The 23,029-nt window shown below is 50.7% G+C and overlaps 1 protein-coding gene across 3 annotated transcripts; it reads right to left on the reverse strand.

The window, feature by feature from the left end:
* Positions 1-215: 215 nt before the first annotated feature.
* Positions 216-22,025, reverse strand: TOP1MT (DNA topoisomerase I mitochondrial). 3 transcript variants are annotated; one of them, XM_057406665.1, is made up of 19 exons: positions 21,970-22,025; positions 21,614-21,713; positions 21,426-21,502; positions 21,108-21,198; positions 19,494-19,549; positions 17,373-17,445; positions 15,920-16,809; positions 13,223-13,338; positions 11,290-11,411; positions 9,560-9,682; positions 8,870-9,057; positions 7,930-8,074; positions 6,978-7,121; positions 6,601-6,786; positions 5,887-5,955; positions 4,648-4,762; positions 3,295-3,422; positions 2,516-2,610; positions 1,336-1,489 (listed from the first exon to the last, which is right to left on the reverse strand). In XM_057406665.1, exons 1-19 carry the CDS (start codon positions 22,008-22,010, stop codon positions 1,336-1,338), a joined length of 2,913 nt encoding a protein of 970 aa, XP_057262648.1. In that variant the 5' UTR covers positions 22,011-22,025. The 3 variants fall into 3 exon arrangements, with proteins under 3 accessions (XP_057262649.1, XP_057262650.1, XP_057262648.1); XM_057406666.1 differs by lacking the exons at positions 17,373-17,445; positions 19,494-19,549; positions 21,108-21,198; ... (1 more) ...; positions 21,614-21,713; positions 21,970-22,025 and adding an exon at positions 216-670 and having other exon boundaries at positions 1,340-1,489; positions 15,920-16,264; XM_057406667.1 differs by lacking the exons at positions 15,920-16,809; positions 17,373-17,445; positions 19,494-19,549; ... (2 more) ...; positions 21,614-21,713; positions 21,970-22,025 and adding exons at positions 216-670; positions 14,749-15,000 and having other exon boundaries at positions 1,340-1,489.
* Positions 22,026-23,029: the final 1,004 nt, after the last annotated feature.

A 23,029-nucleotide genomic window follows, 5' to 3' on the forward strand; every position in this document is an offset into this window, starting at 1 on the left:
CCCTTTTAATTCTGTTTGTGCAATGGCACCATTTTCTCCTGGAGGAGAAAAGTCACGAACCACCCTCGCATGTAAAACCCTTCTTCCCTTCTTCCCATTGCATCCCTGACCCAAGCCCAGGTCCTGTACTTGGTGCTGTCGTTGCCTTATATTTCCCCATTGAACTGATTCAGAGAGTCTGAAAAGGGCAGCACAGCTCCACTACATCAAGGAGATAGGATTAGATCTAATCTTGTTTATAAGCACAATTAAAGCTCTCATTCAAACTTCTTCCCATACTCTGGAGAAGGGAAAGAAAAGATCCAAAGCACTTGGCTACTCTGAAGAGGGATTAAAAGTTCACATCAAAGTCACTACAGGCGGGATGAGCGTCACAATGCAGCAATACCTGGTTCAACCAGAAACCTGGTGTTTGCTTTTGTATCCAAAGAAAGGCACAAAATACCCATCTCAAACTCCTTCATTAGGCAAACCCCAGCCCCATTGCCTGCAATGACCACGCAGAACATACAAAACCAACTTTCCAATAGCACCAAAGGAGCACGAGGTAACAGGAAGGGCATCATCTCAGAATTCAAAGTCCTCAGTGGTCATGTCGATCGCCCAGGCAAACTTTTCCCTCTGTGTCTTGTTGTAGATCTTCTCAATGGGCACACCAAACTTCTTACACCTATACAAAACATGGGATCACAGACTGGTTTGGGTTGGAAAGGACCTTAAGATCATCCAGTTTCAACCTCTGCCATGGGGAAGGACACCTCACACTAAACCACGTCACCCAAGGCTCTGTCCAACCTGTCCTTGAACACTGCCAGGGATGGAGCATTCACAACCTCCCTGGGCAACCCATTCCAGTGCCTCACCACTCTCACAGTAAAGAACTTCTTATCTCCAACCTGAACTTCCCCTGTTTCAGCCTGAACCCAAACGCATCAGTTGGAATGTGCTGCCCTCATCCCACCCTGCTCCCACCACAGTGGTCCTCGGCTCAGGGTGCAGCATCTTTCACCCAAACTCCTTCAGCCCCAAGCTCCTCAAGGAATTAGCTTTGTGTCAATGCCAATGAAGACATGCAAAGGGACCTCTTCTTGCCCTAAACCCAGAAGGAACATCCTGCAACCAGTTACTTGCAGCAAGGGAAGCCTTAGCTTTGGAATGCCCTATCCCTGGCAGTGTTCAAGGCAGGCTGGACACAGCCTGGGGCGACATGGTCTAGTGTGAGACATCCCTGCCCACTGGAACTGGATGATCTTAAGGTCCTTTCCAACCCAAATCATTCCATGATTGTATCTGCACATCCCTGAAGGAATGTTTACCCCATGGGATGCCCAACACTTACCAAGCTATACTAATCCTGGGGTCCAGGTAATTCAGCTTGGACGTGCCCAGAGCTATCTGCTTGTTCTCCTCTTTATCTGTGGCCTGGACATTCAACTTGGCGAGCTGCTCTTCCAGCTGCTTCAACTTCTTCTTCTTCTTCTCCACATTGCTAAGGGCAAAGGAAGAACACCACAGACAGCGTGGTAAAGGGGAAAAGAAACAGAGGTGAAACACAGAGTTCTCCTGGTCTGGTGCTGTGTGAACACATGATGGGAAGCCAATGAGCTTCAGTTTAGTCTCTACATTGACGTTATGTGCTGTAAGACCCGAACCTAGAAACACTCCAGAATGGCAGTTAAAGATGCCATTCAACACTAATCTGTTTCTCAAGTACTTTGACCTGATAAGACACCTTAATAAAGGCTATCACAATCAAGGCTGGGCAAGCACAAAGACCAGCATGCAAAGACCATCTTCCTCAAATCCAGGCTCCATGAGCAAGAGTTGCCTCTGATAACCTGCTCTGCAACTCACTAACACAGGGAAACAGGAAACCCCAACAGCAGAAGTCAACATACAAGCCTTGTTTCTCTCCTCCAGCCTCCTCCTATCTTCAGGAATTAAGTCACAGTTGGGTTTTGGAAGGTTGGGAGCAAATCTGGACAGACCCCATGCAATGAGCCAAAGAAGTGGTGAATGCTCCATCCCTGGCAGTGTACAAGGCCAGGCTGGACAGAGCCTTGGGTGACATGGTCTAGTGTGAGGTGTCCCTGCCCATGGCAGGGGGTTGGAACTGGATGATCTTAAGGTCCCTTCCGACCCAAACCATTCTGTGATTCCTGCAGAGATCAGGCTACAATCTCCCACTCAAGCATCCCTCAAGAAAACATGCATCAAGGCCAGTCTGCATATCCCCGGCTCCAATCTCATGCACCATGGCATTTGTAGGATAAGCCCAAGCCACTAACTTGGGTTGAAGTCACAGTATTCAGTGAGGTTGCCCTATCACAAAGGAATTCTCCTTGAAGAAGCTCTATACAATCCTATTGTTGAATCATCCACAAGACCTTGACCCATCTACCAGGCTGCCATGGGACAAGAGGTACCCAAGCTGCACATCGGGTGTATGACCACACCATCTCCATCTGAACTGAGATCCCTCTGCACAAGAGGGCTGTAAGGAAGAGTCACTCACGCTTCTGCTTTGGGATCTTTTGTGTCATTGAACTCATCTTCAGCTTTCTTCAGCTCTTCTTGGGCTTCCTCCACTTGCTGTTTCTTGGCATCGATCTGTGCAGGTAAACACAGTCAGCCCATGGTCTTCTCCCCCTCTTCTTTCGTTTGACACACAACTCCTCGCTTATGAGCCCTACTCTATCCCCAACAACTCACCCCTGCAGCACTTGGAGCTCAAGCATTTCTTAGCATCTTGCAAAACAGGGACAGAAAAAGAGGTGATGGGTTTAAACTGAAACAGGAGCAGTTCAGGTTGGATATAAGGAAGAAGCTCTTCCCTGTGAGGGTGCTGAGGCGCTGGCACAGGGTGCCCAGAGAAGCTGGGGCTGCCCCATCCCGGGCAGTGTTCAAGGCCAGGTTGGATGAGGCTTGGAACAACCTGCTCTAGTGGAAGGTGTCCCTGCCCATGGCAGGGGCTGGGACTGGATAAGCTTTAAGGTCCCTTTGCACCCAAACCATTCTATGATTCTATGAAAAACCACCCAAACCCTGTCCCAGGTTGCTTCATCCAGCACTTGAACTTACCCTACCCCTCTCTACCCCTGTGTTGCTGCTGTCTCTGCACTGATTAAAAAGGCCTCTATTCCTGGTTCATCCTCTGTCATGCTTGATAAATGTGATCTCCTTAGGCATCAGGTTATTCTCCCTCCCTCTCTCCATCCCCTGCCTCCTCTAACCCCCAAAAAGAACACATCAGAGGGAAGATCATGTTTGGGGCTCTTGTTTGGTCTGTCTCACCTTGGTCTGGAGGATTTGCATTGATTTCTCATAGGTTTTTGGTGTAGACCTCTGATGGTTGCACAGGATGGCCACCGCTCGGTTAGCTCGGTTGTAGGCGAGGAGCTTTGCTGCAACGCTGTCTTCAGCTGGAAGGAAATGGAAGCATCACCATGTCTCTGGGATATAGTTGGGAAGTCAGGAAAGGCAGGGAATAAACCAATAGCCAGTTGTTTGCCTTTCCCAAGGGAGAACAATACTGGCTGTGGAAAAGGACACTTGAGCATCACCGAGTGATGCATGAGAGATGAAGCACAATATCCAAGGCAGGCAAAGATAATGCCACCAACCAGCAATGCAAGGAAAGGGGGAAGGATCGTGGCTATCATGACCCTCCACGACTCCCATCGTGGCTATCATGACCCTCCACGACTCCCATCGTGGCTATCATGACCCTCCACGACTCCCATCGTGGCTATCATGACCCTCCACGACTCCCATCGTGGCTATCATGACCCTCCACGACTCCCATCGTGGCTATCATGACCCTCCACGACTCCCATCGTGGCTATCATGACCCTCCACGACTCCCATCGTGGCTATCATGACCCTCCACGACTCCCATCGTGGCTATCATGACCCTCCACGACTCCCATCGTGGCTATCATGACCCTCCACGACTCCCATCCCTATCATGACCCTCCACGACTCCCATCGTGGCTATCATGACCCTCCACGACTCCCATCGTGGCTATCATGACCCTCCACGACTCCCATCGTGGCTATCATGACCCTCCACGACTCCCATCGTGGCTATCATGACCCTCCACGACTCCCATCGTGGCTATCATGACCCTCCACGACTCCCATCGTGGCTATCATGACCCTCCACGACTCCCATCGTGGCTATCATGACCCTCCACGACTCCCATCGTGGCTATCATGACCCTCCACGACTCCCATCGTGGCTATCATGACCCTCCACGACTCCCATCGTGGCTATCATGACCCTCCACGACTCCCATCGTGGCTATCATGACCCTCCACGACTCCCATCGTGGCTATCATGACCCTCCACGACTCCCATCGTGGCTATCATGACCCTCCACGACTCCCATCGTGACTATCATGACCCTCCACGACTCCCATCGTGACTATTAGTCAGAGAAAGTAGCTATTTCTCACTTAGCACAGTTGCCAACCTTCTGTATGCTCCCTTAAGTTTTGTGGTACATAACTTACAATGCACCCTACAACGTGGAGCATCACCTACCAAGGAGAGGACCTAGGGACCCAAAGGGATGGACAGACATGGCTGAGCCCATTGGTCACACAAAGCAGTTGGTGATACCACACACACTGTTAGTAACTCACAGTTAGTAAGGGCCTTGAGCTGCTCCTGCAGGGTGATGGAGGCGTTGTAGGTCCTGAACACTTTGGCAGTCAAACCATCCATCAGATTCTGGAGGTGTTTGTTCAGGATGGATGTCTGGAGGGAGGAAAACAAGACAAGTGTGGGGGAAAGGAAGGAAGAGAACAAACAGAAGTTGTGACAATAAAACCTTCAGACCCCTTCAGACACTGGAAGCTGCTCTGAGGTCTCCACACAGCTTCTCTTCTCCAGGCTCAACAGCCCCAATGTTCTCAGCCTGGCTCCATACAGGAGGTGCTCCAGCCCCTGAGCATCCTCGTGGCCTCCTCTGGACCTGCTTCAACAGCTCCATGTCCTTCTGATGTTGAGGACACCAGAACTGCACACAATGCTTCAAGTGGGGTCTCACCAGAGTAGAGAGTCAACAATTTCTGCTCATCCATGTCCAAAAGGACACATCTCACATCTGACATACATCATATCTGATCTCTGTTCTATGGAGCACATGGGGCTGCATTAGGACTGGAAACAGGAGATGCTAAGTTATCTGTGGTTTGAATTACACCTTATTTGTACCAAGAAAGCCTGTCCCACATAAATGCTACGTAACCAGACAAGAGCAGGCTCTTCACTAGCAAGATGGGCAAGTAGCTTTGTAGGTGATGCAGGCAGAGTGATGGGTGGCAGCTTTCTATTTCCCATACTGAGGAAGAGGAGGGAGGAGGGTTTTGGAGGGGTGCAGCTTGTGCAGGAAGGCTGCAGCACCTCTCCCCAGCATCCCTGTGCTCCCGCAGCCTCTCACACTTCTGCTGAGCCCCAGCGAGGTGTAAAAGCAAAGAGCTGAGGTTTGACACCTCCAGCAATGCCCCGAGCAACGTATGTGTGGGCAAGTGCTCCCAGGGTAAAAATAGAGCCCAAGCAGATGAGTTAGAGGAGGGAAGGAGCAGAAAGCCACCTCCTCAGCAGGGACACAGGTAACTCGTGGGTGCAGAGAACCAGAGATGCTACCAGTGCAGAAAGAGGATGGAGAAAGATATCACAGCATCCCAACAGCCTGTTCCAACAGTTACAGTGATGCCTCTGGAGGGGAGATAGTTAAAACCAGGGTAAGGGGTGCCAGTGATGCAACACCACAGGCTGGACAAGGGCGTCATGGGTTTGTTTCTACTCCCTCTGGGCCATCAGTGCTGCTTTAAAAGCTTCCAACCCCAACTGTTCTATGATTCTATGTACCAACTCACTTTGAGCCTGTCAAAGAGCTCATCTGCAGGGCTCTTGTTCTTCATAAACAGCTTCAGGTTCTTGAACACCTAAAAGAAGAGGAAAGGATGGCTCTGGTCAGGGACAAGAGCAAACTACTCCCAGACATCTCATCTCCATCAGTGTCCTCATTCAGATAGTCCCTTATTCAGACTCATAATACACATCCTACCACACCTCCAACCTTCCCAACTTCATAGACCCCCAAAGTCACTGGTTTCACAGGCTGTTTTCCCCCATCTCTGCTATCCCTGGCACTCCAGTTGCCCCACAAACACCATTAAAGTCATCTACCCCAAGGGCAAAGCAAAAGAGCAAGATACCAATGAGGACAGTTCAAGTCCTAATGCCCACCAGTCAACTGAGGATGCTCCAGGAGGAGACAGGACTTCTCTGATGGTTTATGGGCTAGAAACCTTCAGCACCGTGAAAGCTGTACCCCTATGCTTGTCCAGGACAGGGTTAACAACTGTGTGTCCTCATCTTCAGGACAGGGTTAGTACCTGTGTGGCATCACCCAGCCCTGTTGCATGTCAAGCACACGCTGCCATCACGGTGTTAAGAGCCAGGAGGCATCTTTGGAAGAGGTTTCAATGCAGATTTGGGGCTGGTGATCCCTGAATGAACTGAGCCACCCATCTAACACTGCACTAAGTTGTGATGTTGGTCACTGCCTCCACTTCTGCCCCCCTCACCGGCTTCTCCACGGACACTTTGTTGTAGTAACGGATGGAGTCTTTCCCAAGGAAGTCGAACTCCACCACATGCTTCTGCCCATCCAGCTCGGGGTGCAGCCTGATGTGCTCCACACGCAGGGAGCAGCAGCCAACTGTGTCTGCGGTCTCACCTTCCTCCTTCTCATTGCCAGCTCGCAGGGCCAACTGGAAGGAGACCACAGGTTACCCAGCCCAGTTCCCCTTTCTGAGGTTATCTGGGGCTGGAGAAGAGAAGCTGCGTGGAGACCTCAGAGCAGCTTCCAGTGTCTGAAGGGGGCTGCAAGGATGCTGGAGAGGGACTCTTCATCAGGGACTGGAGCAATGGGGACCTGGAAGCCAGGTGAGACCATGGATACCTTATCAATGAAGTAAAGGGCCACTGCTCTTTGCCGCTCCTTCATCTCCTTGGACTTCCAATCGATTTGGTACTGAGCACGGATCTTGTGGACAACATCCTTTAAGCGCCGAGCTAACTCATACTTCTGCCAGTCCTTCTGCCCCTGGAAACACAGGCAGAGACTCCTTCACCAGTGCCCCATCTTCCTTCCACCCCAACCAGTCAAGCCCTGCTCTGGGAACACCTCCAAAACCTAAATACCGCCCAAATCCCATTGTGTTCCTAAGACCCATGAAGTGGCAAAATCAGAGCAGAAACAATTCCCATTGGGTTTCTGTGCCCTCTGCTGACTGGTTGGGTTTGGGATCCTGGACAAGTCTGAGCTGCTCATAGTCTGGTGTCCTCCATCAGCTAGCACAGAGCCAAATGGTCAAGCACTGCATGGCAATGACCACTGCTGCTTGGATACCACCATGGACTGACACAATGCACTTCAGCTGTGCTCAACTTCCATGCAGTGTCCTTGATTGCTTTGAGGACTGGAAATTGCTTTAAATCACCTTTCCCTCCCCAAAAAGCATTCACTCACTTCCATGGCACTATAGACTGATCCCACCTCCCCTACCACCCATTTAATAGCAGAAATGAATTCAACCCCATTGACTCTGGTCCTCTCAGCCCTTGTCTGGCCTTCAACATCCTTCCCTGGACACACAAGCAGTATGGCACAGGGATGGCTCTGCAAGTAGCAAGCCATCTCACTGAATAGGATTGATGCTTAACAGGCATCTCTGCCCTTTCCCCCCATCACCCAATGGCACACCAGTTTAGCTTAGCCCTTTTTGGGGTGGAAAAGTATGTTTTTGGTGACGTAGAACCCACTTCTCCACTTTCCCCTGATCTTTCCCCCTGACTAAAAGCCAGTGGTCCAAAAGGCACCAGCTCTGCCTGAACAGCAGCATCCCTCCAACCTTCAGCTTGGAGCTGGGGTTCAGCATGATGTACTTCAGTGTGTGCTGGATGTTCTCTGTCCACGAGGCCAGCCAGGTAACGGTGTTATCGCAGCGCACCTCCTTCCACTTGTGTCCTTGTGGGGGCTCAGGGATCTTGGAGTCCCTGTGGGCAGAGCAGGGTTACAGCCCTCAGACCAGGAAGAAACAGGTCATCAGCTCAACCCTTTCTTCACAGTCAGCCAAGGATGATCAAGATGTTGTAATACTGCTTACAGTAAACACACAGCCCAACCAGAACTGCTCCACAACATGAACTGGATGATCTTGAGGTCCTTTCCAACCCAAACCATTCTATGATCAGGTCTTTCTCATTTGGGTGCTGAGGAAGACAGGAGGACTTGCTGGGCTGGTGGGGAGGTGTTTTAAATCAAGGTCACAATGCCTTCATATGGATGGTTTAAGACCAAACCAACTCCAGTAACTTAGAGGGCAAACCCTCTTAAATCAGTCACTGCTGTCCCTCCCTCCAGTGAGTATCATGGTGCTTCCAGCCACCAAAAGGGACTCTTGTTTAGGAGGAAAGCCATTCCCAACGTGCTTCATCTGGGAGAGGAGCACAGAAGGAATACGCAGTTGTCCCTTCTTCAGAGAGACCACAGGAGCACTGCAGTGCTCGCAGTTAATGTTGGGTGAACAGTGTGGGCACCAGGGAGATGGGAGCTGCGCTAGCAGCTTCCTGCCCACCGTACACTGATAAAGAAACCAAAAGTCAGACCTAATTGCAAAGCACACCTGTGGAGGTGATAATAAGAGCACCATCGAGCACCAAGTTCAAACCTCAGGGTGTGCAAAGGAGTGACTGTAGGAGGTAGCAAAACCCCACGGGAGCCGTAGGTAGAGGTGCGGTGCTCACCCCGGTCCCAAAAGCAGCCCCACAGCTCTTCCCATAGCAACTCACTTGCTGCAGTTGATGACAACATCTTCTGGCATGATCCTTTTCTTCAGCATCCCCATCTTGGGGTGGTCACCACGGCCACGGAAGAGCCCCGGTGGCTCGGTTTTGAAGTTGCCTATCTTCTCCCGGTGCCCATCCAGGATGCAATACCCATATTCCTCCTGGATCTTATCCGCCTCCTCCTTCAGCTTCTGGAATGAGCATCACACCACAATCATCCTATGGGATGATGCCAAAACCCCATAACTTGCGACTACCTATCAGCATCCCTAGGGATGCTCGAAAGGCACAGAGCTCAAAGGGTTAGAGGAAACATGGGTCCAAATCCAATCCCCCAGCACAGCTCATCTCCACTTACTTTGCAAACACTCACAATGATGCCTTCCCAGTGCAATATGGTGATGGAACAAGCCTACGTGCCACCACCCTGTTAGCAAGTTCCACCATCTCTAGACCAAGCAGGACCCCAAACCATCGTCCAAGGATGAGGGGAACCCTACAAAACTACAGGACACTCAGGATCTACAGATGCAGTTTAATGAAGAGGGTGATGGTCATGGGGACAGAGAGAGTCCAAAGGGCAAACAGGACAGGGCGTAACACGAAGAAAGGAGAGAAGCAGGAGCCAAAATACCCCAGGCTGGTCCCAAACCTTATCAGCCAGTCCCAGATGCCATAGGAAACAGTGCTCACCTGCTTCTCCTCTTTGGGGAGCGCTTTCCGTGCCTCATTTTTGTCCACGAAGTACTTGTGGATCTCACTGAAGTCGCATTTGTCCAGGTCCTTGATGATCTTCTGCTCCGCTGAGGTCATCTCCTGAGCAAGAGGTGAGAGGGGATGGGCAAAGCCAGGAGGCAAAAGGGACTCCACACACAGCTGCTGCCTATGAGTCTCCTTCACACATAAGGAAGGAGACCTACATGGAACAGTCTGGGTTGGAAAGGACCTTAAGATCATCCAGTTCCAACCCCTGCCATGAGCAGGGACGCCTTCCACTAGAGCAGGGTGCTCCAAGCCCCTGTGTCCAACCTGGCCTTGAACACTGCCAGGGATGGAGCATTTACTGCTTCTTTGGAGACCCTGTGCCAGTGCCTCAGCATCCTCACTGAAGTGAGAACTTCTTCCTTATCTCCAACCTGAACTTCCCCTGTTTCAGTTTGAACCCATCATCCCTTGTCCTATCACTGCAGTCCCTGATGAAGAGTCCCTCTCCAGCATCCTTGTACCCCCCTTCACACACTGGAAGCTGCTCTGAGGTCTCCACACAGCTTCTCTTCTCCAGGCTCAACAGCCCCAGTGTTCTCAGCCTGGCTCCATACAGGAGGTGCTCCAGCCCCTGTTCAACCTCGTAGCCTCCTTTGGACTTGCTCCAACAGCTCCATGTCCTTCTTATGCTGAGGACACCAGAACTGCACACAGTGCTGCAAGTAGGGTCTCACAAGAGCAGAGCAGAGGGGCAGGATCACCTCCTTCAACCAGCTTTTGATGCAGCCCAGGACACAGGTTATCTCTGGGTTGTTAGAACGTGCCAGTTCCTCAGGAAGCCCAGCAGGAAGCAGCTATCACATCTATCCCACTCCATCCACCCTAAGGGCACACAGAGCTGCCATGGCAGGAGGGCAGGCTGCATGTGGACACTTGAGCTTGCACCCAGAGCAGCAGAACACAGCCAGGTCTGGAGCAGAGCAAACTCTAACCTCTGCTGTGGACACAGGTGGTCCCTAAGCATGACAGCAAGCAGCACCGAAGGTGTCTGGGGACATAAACTGGCCCTAGTAAGGTCCTGCTTTTATTTGGGGACTGAGCTTTGGGACCACGAGGTTAATCCTTTAGAGGAACATAGGGATGCTGGGGATGGACTCTTCATTAGGGACTGTAGTGACAGGACAAGGGGTAACGGGTTCAAACTGAAACAAGGGAAGTTTAGATTGGATATAAGGAAGAAATTCTTTCCTGTTAGGGTGGTGAGGCACTGGAATGGGTTGCCCAGGGAGGTTGTGAATGCTCCATCCCTGATGGTGTTCAAGGCCAAGTTGGACGAGGCCTTGGGTGATACGGTTTAGTGTGAGGTGTCCCTGCCCATGGCAGGGGGTTGGAACTGGATGATCTTAAGGTCCTTTCCAATCCAAACTATTCTATGATACTATGATTTGTGATGTTATCTGCAAGTCCCAGCAACAACTTTCTTATGTAGCATCACTAAACCTCAGAGGGAACACAGTGTGAAGCCCTCAAGGATGCTGCAGGCAGCAAGCCCTGGTCCAAACCCATAAGGAAATAAACCGTATCATTTAGAATCTTACCATTATAAGCCACAAAACTCATCCCCTCCATCCCACACTGTATTCTAAGATCTACCTGGGGACAACAGGTTTAATGCTGAGTGTTTAATGCAGAGGATAGACATTAAGGAGGGTAGGTACCTTCCTCCAGTCATTGAAGAAGTTGGTCTGGAAGATCTCTTTGGTTGTATATTCGTGATCAAGCATTTTGGCATAGAAAGTGGCAATTTCCTCCGTGGCCAGGCTCAGCTTCAGGGGTTTCCCTGGGAAGGGAGAGGACCTTTAGCATCAGTGATGGGGACAGCTCAACCCCACAGCTCCTCCAAGCAATTGGTTGATGAACCCTCATGCTCAACAGTGCCCAAACAGGGATGAGGGGTGAGAACAGACACTGGCAGGACTTCAGCATCCCCTGTGGGATGCTGCTGCAGCAAACCTGCAAACACACCCTTCATCTTCTCCAGAGGAGTGGAAATCATAGAATAGAATCATGGAATGGTTTGGGTTGGAAGGGACCTTAAGAGCATCCAGTTCCAACCCCTGCCATGGGCACGGACACCTTCCACTAGACCAGGTTGCTCCAAGCCCTGTCCAACCTGGCCTTGAACACTGCCAGGGATGGGGCAGCCCATTTGTTCCCCTGCAGAGCTCCAGGGAGTGGTTCCATTCTCTCCTGCACCACACACTGTGGGGTTTGGGGTTCCTGACCTCCACCTCAACTGCAGTGCACACTGGCTCACAGCCTTACAGGAGCCTCACAACTACCTCCATACACCAGCCCAGCCATGGTGCCTTCCTACTTTGCGTTGTTGCCTGTCCGCAACCAACCTTTTCCATCCAGGAATGGTGACACCTTTGGTGACCCATCACCACCCAATATCCCAGGCCAAAGCCACCAGCCTGCATGCACACAACACACAGATGGGTCTCCAGCAGCTCAGAATAAAGCGCAAACCCCATGCAAGGACCACACAGAGCTGCCGGGGTTCCTCTTCATAGAGCCAAGTTCGACAACCACATCGATGTCCCAGCAGTGCCCTCTGGTGACAGCATTACCAGACGCTTAATTTTCCCAAATTGGCCTTTTTTTTCTTCCTTTTTCTGCTCTACAAAGTCCATAATGCACAGGAAGCCCATTGAGGGGGCTTAGGAGGACCAAGATCCTACGGGACTGAGGTTCCCTCCCATTTCTGGCATCCCTTGGTCAAGTCCTTTAGTCCTTTATGTGTTTTTCCCCTCCATTTGTTAGAAAACAGCTGAGGGATGAAGCTGAGAGAGGGAAGGAGAAAACAGCCCACGAGGAAACCAAGCACCTGTCCTGTTGATCTCAGCCCCTCACTGATGCACTAAGGTGCTGCAGTGTGATGCACAGGGACGTCAGGAACCATGACCAGGAGCTTGGAGCAGCCCAGCCAAACCCTGCAGCCTCTTGGTGGGCAAGTGATGCATTATCAGTCACTAAGGCCATGGGACAGGCAAACTGCATCTCAAAAGCTAAATCCCATTTTCCTGGCTTGTAGGGAAACCATCAGGAGCTGCCTTTAAGCTCAAACCCAAAAGGCATCTTAATGAGGAAATAAATGTGGTCTGGAGGAAATAAACATCTTCACAGCAGGTACATAAGGATTTCAAACAACAGCATCAAGATGCATTGCTTCTCCTCAGGCAACTTGGGGTCTAGACCCCCCATTGCATGTTCTGCATCCAGGAGAGGCTGTGAACAGAGGTGCACGTCCCAGATTCACACATGGCTGCATTACAACACCATAAAACCAGCTGCAAACAGCTGCATAGGAGCCCTCACCCTGCTTGGGGTGCTCTGCATGGGCTGGCATGCATGAAGCACCCTGCAGCCATCAGGGCTCATTAGCTCCCTGGTAACCCTATAACTGCTACTGTGTGCAAACCCCTCCAGCTTCAAGCCAGGGTTCTGGCTTTAAAGGGCCTAAATATCCCATTGGATAACAGTGTGTGGTCTGCAATACTTCCCCCCTTACAGAAGAGAAGACAGTGGCTCTTTGGGCAGGCAGAGGACAACTCCACATGCCCAGGTCCCATTAGAAGGTGGACGTACCATTATAATAGAACTGCACATCCTCAGGCAGCGGCTCATAGAGGGGGGCAAAGTAGGGTCCTCGGTGCTCCAGCTGGATCCATTTTATCCCATCTTCTTTCTTCTCCTCTTCCCACCTGGGACAAGTGCACAGGGACCCATGAGAGCATCCCAACCATGGAGTCTGGGATCTTCTCCCAAGAGAAGATGCTCTGAGCAGCGATGGTTGCCATAAAACCCGGGTAAAATGCTGTTGTCTCTGCTCCTGCCTCAGTTTCCCCATTCTTTCAAACAAGGAAGACTGCAATAGAACCTAGGGGAAGGGGTCTTGAAGGAGGAGACATACTTGGTGTGGTGACATAAAGGGATACATAGGGAGAATGAAGGGATGGCTCAGTCAACCAAACACTGGGCATAGGCAGAGACCCCATTGCTGACCACAAAGGCTGCTTAGTTTGCATAGGAGCTGCAAGCACTAAATCATACCTTCTCTTCCCTCCCTAACCCTCACTGCCTCCTTTTCTTATTAAGGAGCACCCAGACCCAGATAAAACAAGGTTCAGAGGTTCATGTGCATAGGCCAGAGATGAGCCACACACAAATTTAACATTATACCCATGATCTTAAAGCAAGTAAGATGTTCTTGCATCTCCCCCATCCAGAACAAGCAGGATTTTAATGTCACTGCAAACATTAGCTGCGAGATTAGGCTTTAAAAGGCATTTAAAATAACAAACATATAGTATATATATGTAACATATATATATGTACTATATATAACATGTAACACCCACTCTCAAGATCAGAATAGCATTAAAAGAGATAACCAGAGGTTAAAGTGCTGCTGACACCAGTGCACAGGATCCCTATCCTGGGGCTCTGCACCAGCCCCTTAACCCCAACATCCCTGGAAAAACACAAGGATTTCTGGGGAAAAAACACAAGGATTTCTGGAAAAAACAACACAAGGATTTCTGGAAAAACACCACAAGGCTTTCTGGAAAAAAACACAAGGATTTCTGGAAAAACACCACAAGGATTTCTGGAAAAAACAACACAAGGATTTCTGGAAAAACAACACAAGGATTTCTGGAAAAACAACACAAGGATTTCTGGAAAAAAAAAAACACAAGGATTTCTGGAAAAAAAAAAAACACAAGGATTTCACCCCAGGGAAGGAAACGCTCCCTGTTGGTGGCTGGACTTGACGATATCAAAGGTCTTTCCCAACTTATTTAAGGCCGAGTTTGCGTTTCTTGCTCAGCAGCGCCCCGGAAGCGCTTCTGACCGCTCTCCTCCCCATTAGGAACCGCGGAGGAATACACCGACTGCATCATCAAACAATGAAACGTGCCAGGAAAGCATAGGGAAAGATAAAGAAAACCCAACAAGCTACAGAAAATTTGGCTAAAAGCATCGTGGAGGCAGGCAGCCACAAAGGGGATGAGCAGGACGCTGCAGCAGTGATTGCAGGACACAGAATGGCTTCATTTCTCCTCCCAAACCTATTCAAACGCCCATCCCATCAGAGCATCACCTTCACTCACCTACCACAGCCCCCCGAGCCCAACCGCAGGCAAACTGGGGTGATGGACCCCGCGGCCAAGCAGCAAGGAGGCGAGATGCCGGTACATGGCACCAGTCACGCACAGAGCATCCGATGCGGGCGGATGGATGCTCGGGTCATCGCAAGCATCCTGCTACCCACCCGGGCACGGCGGCGGTGGGACCACCGGAGGCATCGCTATGAGAGGGCACCAACGTGCTCGAGCAGCGCAGGTTGTGGCACTTCCCATGTGGCATGGCAGTGCATTATGGGAAGTGTAGTCCTTGCATGTGTTTTGGGGTAAAACTGCCCCAAATTGGGCTGATGCCATGTACCAGCCTCTTGCCTCTGTGCCAGCCCCTCCAAGCAAGGCATTATATAGGAAGAGAAGCTGCTTAGTCTCATTTTTCATGCCATCCTGTGCCCCCCAAGAGCCATCCCATAGGTCTAGGCATCCACAGACACCCCTGGGCGAGGTAACAACCTAAAAGCTCCCCGCAGGTCGGGTTTGCAACCGGCTCTAAATCATCCAGCTCCCTAAATGCTCCTTTATCTTTAGGTATTGGGGTGCTCTGGGCGACAGTGACACCATGTGGCTAAAGCCACTGCTCCCAGCCACCTACAAAGGCAAATACAGCCCTTCCCAGTGCTCTCCTATCAGGAAAGCTTGCCTGGATCATCCAAAAACTGCTGCAAAAGGAGGCAAAAAGGTAAATGAAGCCTCTCTACACCTCCCTGTTATAGGTCCCACTGTCTTAGAAGTGGTTTTATTACAGGGGTGTGTGTAAATCATCTCTTTCACCAGCCACGAGCATCTCCCTTCCCTGGGTGGGCATCAGCAAAACCACTTTCAGGAGGAAAACATATTGTATGTGCTGTTATAAGGCTGAAGCATACTATTATACAAGTATTATTGTGGATGCAAACCCTTGTGTTCCCTTACCCTCTTCCTCCTGCCAAAAGCGCTGAGTTAGAGGGTTAAAACACAGCAGAGAAGTTAAAATACAGTTATATAAACATAAATAATTTATATAAAATTAATTTATATAAATATATTGTTACCAAGATATAGTAAGAAAAAAGCTGAAGCTTTACCCTAAGAAATAAAGCTAAACCCCCAATTGCATTAGGGTCAGACCTGCCCACAGGCACAAGGCATGCAGGACACTTACCATTTCCACTTGTTTTCAGTGGCTTCTTTTTCTTCCTCTTTCTTCTTTTTAGCCTTTTTATTCCTCTTTCCCCCTCCTTCTTCCTTAGATTCCCTCTTTGGCTTCTTCCTCGGGGTTTCCTCCTCTTCACTCTTCTCCCCCTTCTCCTCCATCTCCTTCTCTGCCTTTTTCACCTTCCTTTTCCGTGGCACATCTCCCTTCCCTTCCTCACCCTCCTCGTCCTTCACCTCCTCCTTGATACCTGCACTCTGTGTCTCACCCCATCCTTCATCCCCTTTCTCATCCTCCTCCTTCACCCCTTCCCTATTTTCACTTCCCTTTCCCACCCCATCTTTCTCCTCCAGTTCATCTCCCACTCCATTTTCTCCTTCCTCTTCATTTGCCTTCTCCAGCTCTTGCTCCTCTTCCAGCTTTTCCTTCTTTATTGTCTTCTTCCCCATCTTTCGCACCTTTTTAACCTCCTTGCGCTTCCCCTCTTGTCCCTTTTGCTTTTTCTTCATGCCACCCTGTTTCCGGGTGTTTTTGCTGCTCCCTTGCTTGGCTCTTCCCCTTCGCCTTGTCTTACTGCTGTCCCCATCAGCACTTTCCTCCTTGATGCTTTCCATCACATTCCCAAGGCTTTTATCCAGTTTATCCTCCTTCCTCCCTCTTTTTCTTTCCTCCACTTTATCCTTCCTCCCTCTTTCTCCCAGCAATCCCTTTTCCTTCTGCTTCCTTCTCTCTTGCTTCTCTTTTCTTGTCAGGCCTTGGGCATCCTCTTGTTGCTGTAGGACAGGGAGGTCCAGCTCCTTCTCCTCACCCGTCATAGCAGTGAGCCCCACATCCATCTCCAAAGGCTCTTCAGAGAGGGATGGAGCCTCACCAGCAACACCATCACTTGGCTTTGGGACCTGCAGGAAGCAGCCATAAGGGAAGAAATCACGGAATGGTTTGAGTTGGAAGGGACCTTAAAGCTCATCCAGTTCCAACCCCTGCCACAGGCAGGGACACCTTCCACTAGAGCAGCTTGCTCCAAGCCCCTGTGTCCAGCCTGGCCTTGAACACTGCCAGGGATGGGGCAGCCACAGCTTCTCTGGGCCTCAACACCCTCACAGGGAAGAGCTTCTGCCTAAGAGCTCATCTCAGTCTCCCCTCGGGCAGGTTAAAGCCATTCCCCTTGGCCTGTCCCTCCATCCCTTGTCCAAAGCCCCTCTCCAGGTTTCCTGCAGCCCCTTTAGGCACTGGAGCTGCTCTCAGGTCTCCCCTTCAGGAGCCTTCTCTTGTCCAGGCTGCCCCAGCCCAGCTCTCTCAGCTTGGCTCCAGGGCAGAGTAGAAGGGAAGAATCCCCTCCCTTGACACTGGGAATGGAGAGAGATTATCCCAAAGACCAGGTGAAAGGAGGAGGTACCAAGGGATGTGCCCGGTGCAGCACTGGGTTTAGGGAGTGACAGTCCCCCTGCCCCGCTTTCCTTACCCCAACTCTAGCCTTGGTCTCCAAGAGCTGTTGTCCTGCTGCAGGTCCTGCTCTCCCAGGTTTGCACTGGGATCTACAACAGAAGCACGGACACTTCTCACTGCATTGGTGAGCAGCAGCATCCACCGCTTCCATGCAAAATTAGGGGATGCTCCCAGTAAAGTCCTCATTTCCCGTCAAGCATGGCAGCACCCTGGTGCTGCAGCAGGTGGAGATACCCCAAAGCAGCAGCGACTGGCCCCAGGTTGCAGCTTATCATAGAATGGTTTGTGTTGGAAAGGACCATAAAGCTCATCCAGTTCCAACCCCTGCCACGGGCAGGGACACCTTCCACTAGAGCAGGGTGCTCCAAGCCCCTGTGTCCAACCTGGCCTTGAACACTGCCAGGGATGGGGCAGCCACAGCTTCTCTGGGCACCCTGTGCCAGCGCCTCAGCACCCTCACAGGGAAGAGCTTCTGCCTAAGAGCTCATCTCAGTCTCTCCTCTGTCAAAAAGGGAGGTGGGAAACTCATCTTTGAGTCGCTCATGTTCCAAAAAGCAAAGCAAGACGTGAATGGCAAAGCAGCAAACACAGCCTAAACCAAGCTTATGTCCTGCAGGTTGAGCCTACATCTCCACAGGGTTGAGGTGACAATGTCCCCTTGCACACATGGAAGCTTGGCGTGTCCCTGACGGGTCATTACCACCTCCCAACAGAGCAAGATGCCTGCCGGGATGCAGAGCATCCCATCTCCAGCTTGTGATCAGCACTACCACCAAAGTAAAAGCCCAACAAGTCAGCTTATCCAGACCAACCACAGCCACATTCCTCCAATCCATGCCAGGCAAGCTTAGGGCTGAGCTCAGGCCCTTACATCAGTCCATAATGGACTGGCCAGACCCAGGACCCATCTTTCACCCCTCCTGGCATCCCTTAGCAGGGCCAGTTTGGAAGCATGGCCTGATGCTACCCAGGAATGAGGTGGAAAGCCAGGTTTCCTCTCCCAGAGAGGATGTCAATGGTTCTCCTTCACATCCAGGTGACCACAAAGACCCACAGTTTCTTCTTTTAGCCAAACCATCCCATAGACATGGTTCTACAACACCAAGTGAGATTTTGGGCTCCTTCATAAGAATCCATTTAGGCTGATGCTAAGTTACCAGCCTGTGGGACATCAGAGCAACACAGGGCTCCGGAAAGCCTTTGAGCCTGCTTAGGATGGAGGCAACAAGTCCTCATAACCAAACCAGGCCCTGGATGTCTCCCTGCAGCCAGAACACATCTTACACAATCCCCACTGAACTCATTAGGGTGAATGTCCCAGCAAAACACACTCAGCCCCTCCAATCTCATTAGCACATCCATGACTCAGAAGGTCCTGCCACCACTTGGGATCGGCTCCTTCCCCACAAGGTCTTATTAGAGGCCTCTCACTGGACATGAAAGCCCCTGTCTCTAAGAGGCAAAGAGGATTAGCCTGCTAAAGACCAGCTTTATGAGCTCAGCTTCCTATCTCTGCCCAGATCTAGCATGGAGCAAAGGGAAGAAACAGCCTTTTCCCAGGTTTTGGGAGGCTGGTTGTCCCCACCAGCTTTTCCCCACCGCCTACCTCTGTATTTATGTAGGTATGTGCACCTGAGCAATCACAGCCTGCTGACTCCAGCAGCCTTGGGGAGGTTGGATGGGGACAGGAGCCTCCATTTCCATCCTCAAAGAGCTGAGCTTAGGACATTGCACTAGTCCGTGGTGGACCGGTCAGAACCATTGCCCATCTTTCACCCCTCCTGTGGCATCCCTCAATAGGGGCAGTTGGGAAGCATGGCCTCATGCTGGGAAGCCAGGTTCCTCTTCCCAGAGAGAATGAGAATGGCCCTTCTTCACATCCAGGTAAGCACAAAGCACAATCTGTGGCCCCAAATTCCACTTGTGATGGTTTTTGGTGGGCTTTAAAGTCATTGAAGACACCAGGACATGGCCAAGCTGCCCAACGAAGGCGTCAGCAACAGGGATACAGAAGGGATACATCAGCTCAGTGGTACAGGAAGGAAAAACAGGGATGTACAACCCCACAGCAAAAAGAGAAAGGACAAATTTAAAGTTCTCTGGCCAAAAAAAGCATTCAGGAAGTGGCCCAACTCACCTTGAAGAGTCTTCTGGCCCCACTGATGGCCCTTGGTGCAGGGTTGAATCAGTCTCCTCCTGAAAGGTATTAAGTGTTGATATGGGAGAGGTTAGCTGGCATGGGTACCCCAACAGCAGCATCACCCCAAGCAACCACCCATCCCCTGTGATAGCCAGCAAGGCAACAATACCCATGTCCCATTGACATCCCCCCTTCCTCATCCATCTTGGTGAGGAACCAGGAGCCCAAACCACCTTTTTCCAAGTGTTTTTCCAAGCACAAGGAGAACTTCGATGCTTTATGGGCTTAGGAAATCCCCTTCCGACTTCCAACAGCATTGAATAGGTATTTTACAGAGCAAATACATGTGAAGTCTCACTGCTCCTCAGGCACCTGCTCACTGGACGTGTTGCTGCTATAAGGGACAGAAGGGATGGGAGGGCTCCAAAACAAAGATGCATGAAACAGCAGCTTATGTGCATCCACACCAGCTTGGTCCTTAGAAGATTAAATGACCCTTACAGCAGATGGCAAGAGGGAAGGAGAGATGAGGGCAAAGCCACAAGGTGGGAAATACAACAAGGGTGACCAGAAGGCAAGGAAAAGCAGAAAGGAAAAGGAAAACATAGAGGAAACGGAGACAGGACCCGAGGAAAATGAGCTCAGAGGGGACTCCAACCAGAAGGGTTTGCACACTTGTTTTCAAAGCTGAAGCCAGGTTGTTCTGCATCTGACCATGCAGCACCCTGAAACCCATCCCAGCTTCACCCAGCACATCAAGGCTCTTGTTCTAAATCCCAACTTCCCCAAGTTTCTCTTCCAAAGGCTTTCAAGGGAGGCCAAAACCACACAGGGATTTGTTTGAAAGCCGCTGCTGAGAAGCTGCTGGGTTAAAACTCATTAAAGGGGGGGGAAAAACCTGACTTAATTACAGGTTGGTTACAGCAGCATAACCTTCTGTTCCCTGGGAATACGCCTGCTCTCGACTTCACAATCCTTCAGTGCTGTCAGCAATCGGGTTGGGAAGTTGAGGAGCAGACAGCCACGGTCTTCCAAAACATATCCTACATGCAAATGCCTGGAGCTTGCACTGGGAACACCAGGACATGGACCACAGGCACCCCTGAGGGGTTTCAATGCTGCAGCATTGATAGCATCCATGCAGGAGGGTTTGCTGACCTTACAGACCCTGTTTGCAAGAGGGATGGAGGCTCATGGTGGGCAGGAGAAAAAGCATCTCTGCTGGGTTTTGGGGTATAAGTGTAACATAGCGTGGGCAAAGCACAACGGAGAGGGAACTTGTGCTCCTAGCATCATCCAGGAGCAGCAGTGGAGACCAAATGCCTCAGAAAGGGGTGCTGTGAGGGTGAGTCTTATCCCAGCCTCATGCTTGGAAAGTGATATAGACACCCAGGTGCTCCCTATTAATGCCAGTTCATGCTCTTGTTCCAAGACTCCAATGACTGTTTCAACCCCAAAACCACCTGAATCTGAGCTTTGCTGTTTAACTTAGTCCAACATGCTCAAAGGATCCCTTTCAGATCCACAAGTCAGACAACACCATCCCCACAGCTCCCTTAACAGCAACCCACGAGTACTCCTTAACTCTTAGGCACAGAGACCACCACGTACCAACCCAGAAGCAGCTCCCTCCTCTGCTTGGATCCCATCCTGCAGGCTCAAACCGAGTCCTTCCCCTTCTTCAGCCTCTTGCGTTAGGGAGCTTCTTAGCCAAAAAAGGAGAAGAAGAACACAAGGTTTTCCCCAATTAAAAGCCACCTTTTTGATGCTCAAAGCAGACCAGGGAGAGCAGAGATGGACGCTGCACTCCCATGGATGGCTCTGGGGTGAACCCAGATGGGGAACCCTAGTATGGAGGAGGCAAACCCCTGCAGCTCCCACTTCCTCCTTGATTCCCACCATCCTAGCCCCATCCAACCAAGGAGTTACCTGCTGATGATGTTTTCCTGCAGCGGCTTCACCTTCATCTCTAGTGACTTCTTCTTCTTCCCTTTTACCACAGAGGGCTGTGCACCAGGATAATACAAAAGAGAAGGAAGCTCATGCACTGGGTTTGATGCCCACAAAACAATAAGGACAGACACAAGGGTCAGAGCATGGAAAGGACTGGCTAGTACCTCCACTGTGCATGGCATCTCCTCTGGTTCCTCCTTCATCACCTTTCTCCTGGGTGCCTTCAGCTCCCCGTCCTTATTCCCTGACTCTCTCTTTCGCTTCCTATGGACAAGGGCAAATATATCCCACTGAGGCCAAAGAGGCCATTCCTTCAGCAAACCCCTTGGGGGTGAGGATAAACCATGGTGTGATGCTACCTTATGTCCAAAAGCACCAAAATGGGCTCCCAAATGGAAGTTAAAGGGATTTCCCTGCTTATCACTTCAGGGCTGAGCTGCCCAACAGAGCCACCACCACTAAGTGTGGTAACATTATGGTGGCCCCCCAAAAATACCCTTCCATGCCCCATAGAACTCACCTGCTGCCGTTCTTTGCCCCACTGCCCCTTGAGACCCCCATGGCTCTGTCATCCACCAGCTCTTCAAGATGTGTTATGGGATTAAAGCAGCATCTCAAGGATGGTCACTGCAATGACACGAATCAACTCATGGCTGGTAGCACCCCAGTTCTGCTCTTGAAGTAAACCCCAACAGATGCTTACTCCACAGCTCAGTTTGCAACTATGGGATCAAGATCATTTTAACAAGGTTTTGGGGATCTCAGCATGGAGCAATGCCTTATTTTGCCCCCGAAATCCAACATTTTGGGGCACATTTTGCTGGGTATCATCCCCTTCCCCACAGCCTTATTCAAATGGAAAAGGCTCAAGTTCTGTCCCTGAGCTGCTGTTGGAGGTGGTAGAAGCAAAATTGCTGCTAAAACAGATAGCAAGTCCCCCCAGACTCACATATCCAGGTACAGGGGTGAATTTGCACCCTCAGAACTTGCTGGGTATCCAGCAAGAGTTATCCAGGCCTTAATTACACTCAGAAAGCAACCACGCTGGAACTATAATGAAACACAGCTGAAAGACAAGAGTAAAGATGAGATATTGAGTCCCCCACCAAAGCAGGCAGCTACCACCTCTCCTATCCTCACAGCTATAGCAACCAGATGCCCCCCCCCCCAAAATCACTGCTCCCCTAGAAGCTCAAGGCCTCAAAAAGCACAAAAGAAACTCAAACAGCACCAAGTTGGTCCCTATCTATGAAGGTTTCCCAGCAGTGGGGAGGAAAGGGGGCTTCTCAAAGAGAGAACAAGCTACAAAGCACCACGAGACATGCTGCAAGCTTCCCAAGGAGTAGAAAACACATTCAAACCCTCTATGTTTTACCACCTTTACCAAGCTGTGGGTACTTGGGGCTGCTGGTGGAACCACACTCACCCAGGACAAAGCATTGCTCCAACAAAGCATGGTACAAGATCTTACCCCAGCTGCCTCCCAAGGGAAATGCTCCCCCTACAAGTCTTATTTAAAGACTCCCTCAGCCCTGATTGGAGGCTCCCAGCTCAAGATGCACCCTGGGAAATGGAGTTTG

Source organism: Pezoporus wallicus, unplaced genomic scaffold (assembly GCF_028554395.1).
Source record: "Pezoporus wallicus isolate ANWC-B61680 ecotype Strahan unplaced genomic scaffold, APGP_CSIRO_Pwel_v1 contig_13859, whole genome shotgun sequence".
NCBI classification, from domain to species: domain Eukaryota; kingdom Metazoa; phylum Chordata; class Aves; order Psittaciformes; family Psittacidae; genus Pezoporus; species Pezoporus wallicus.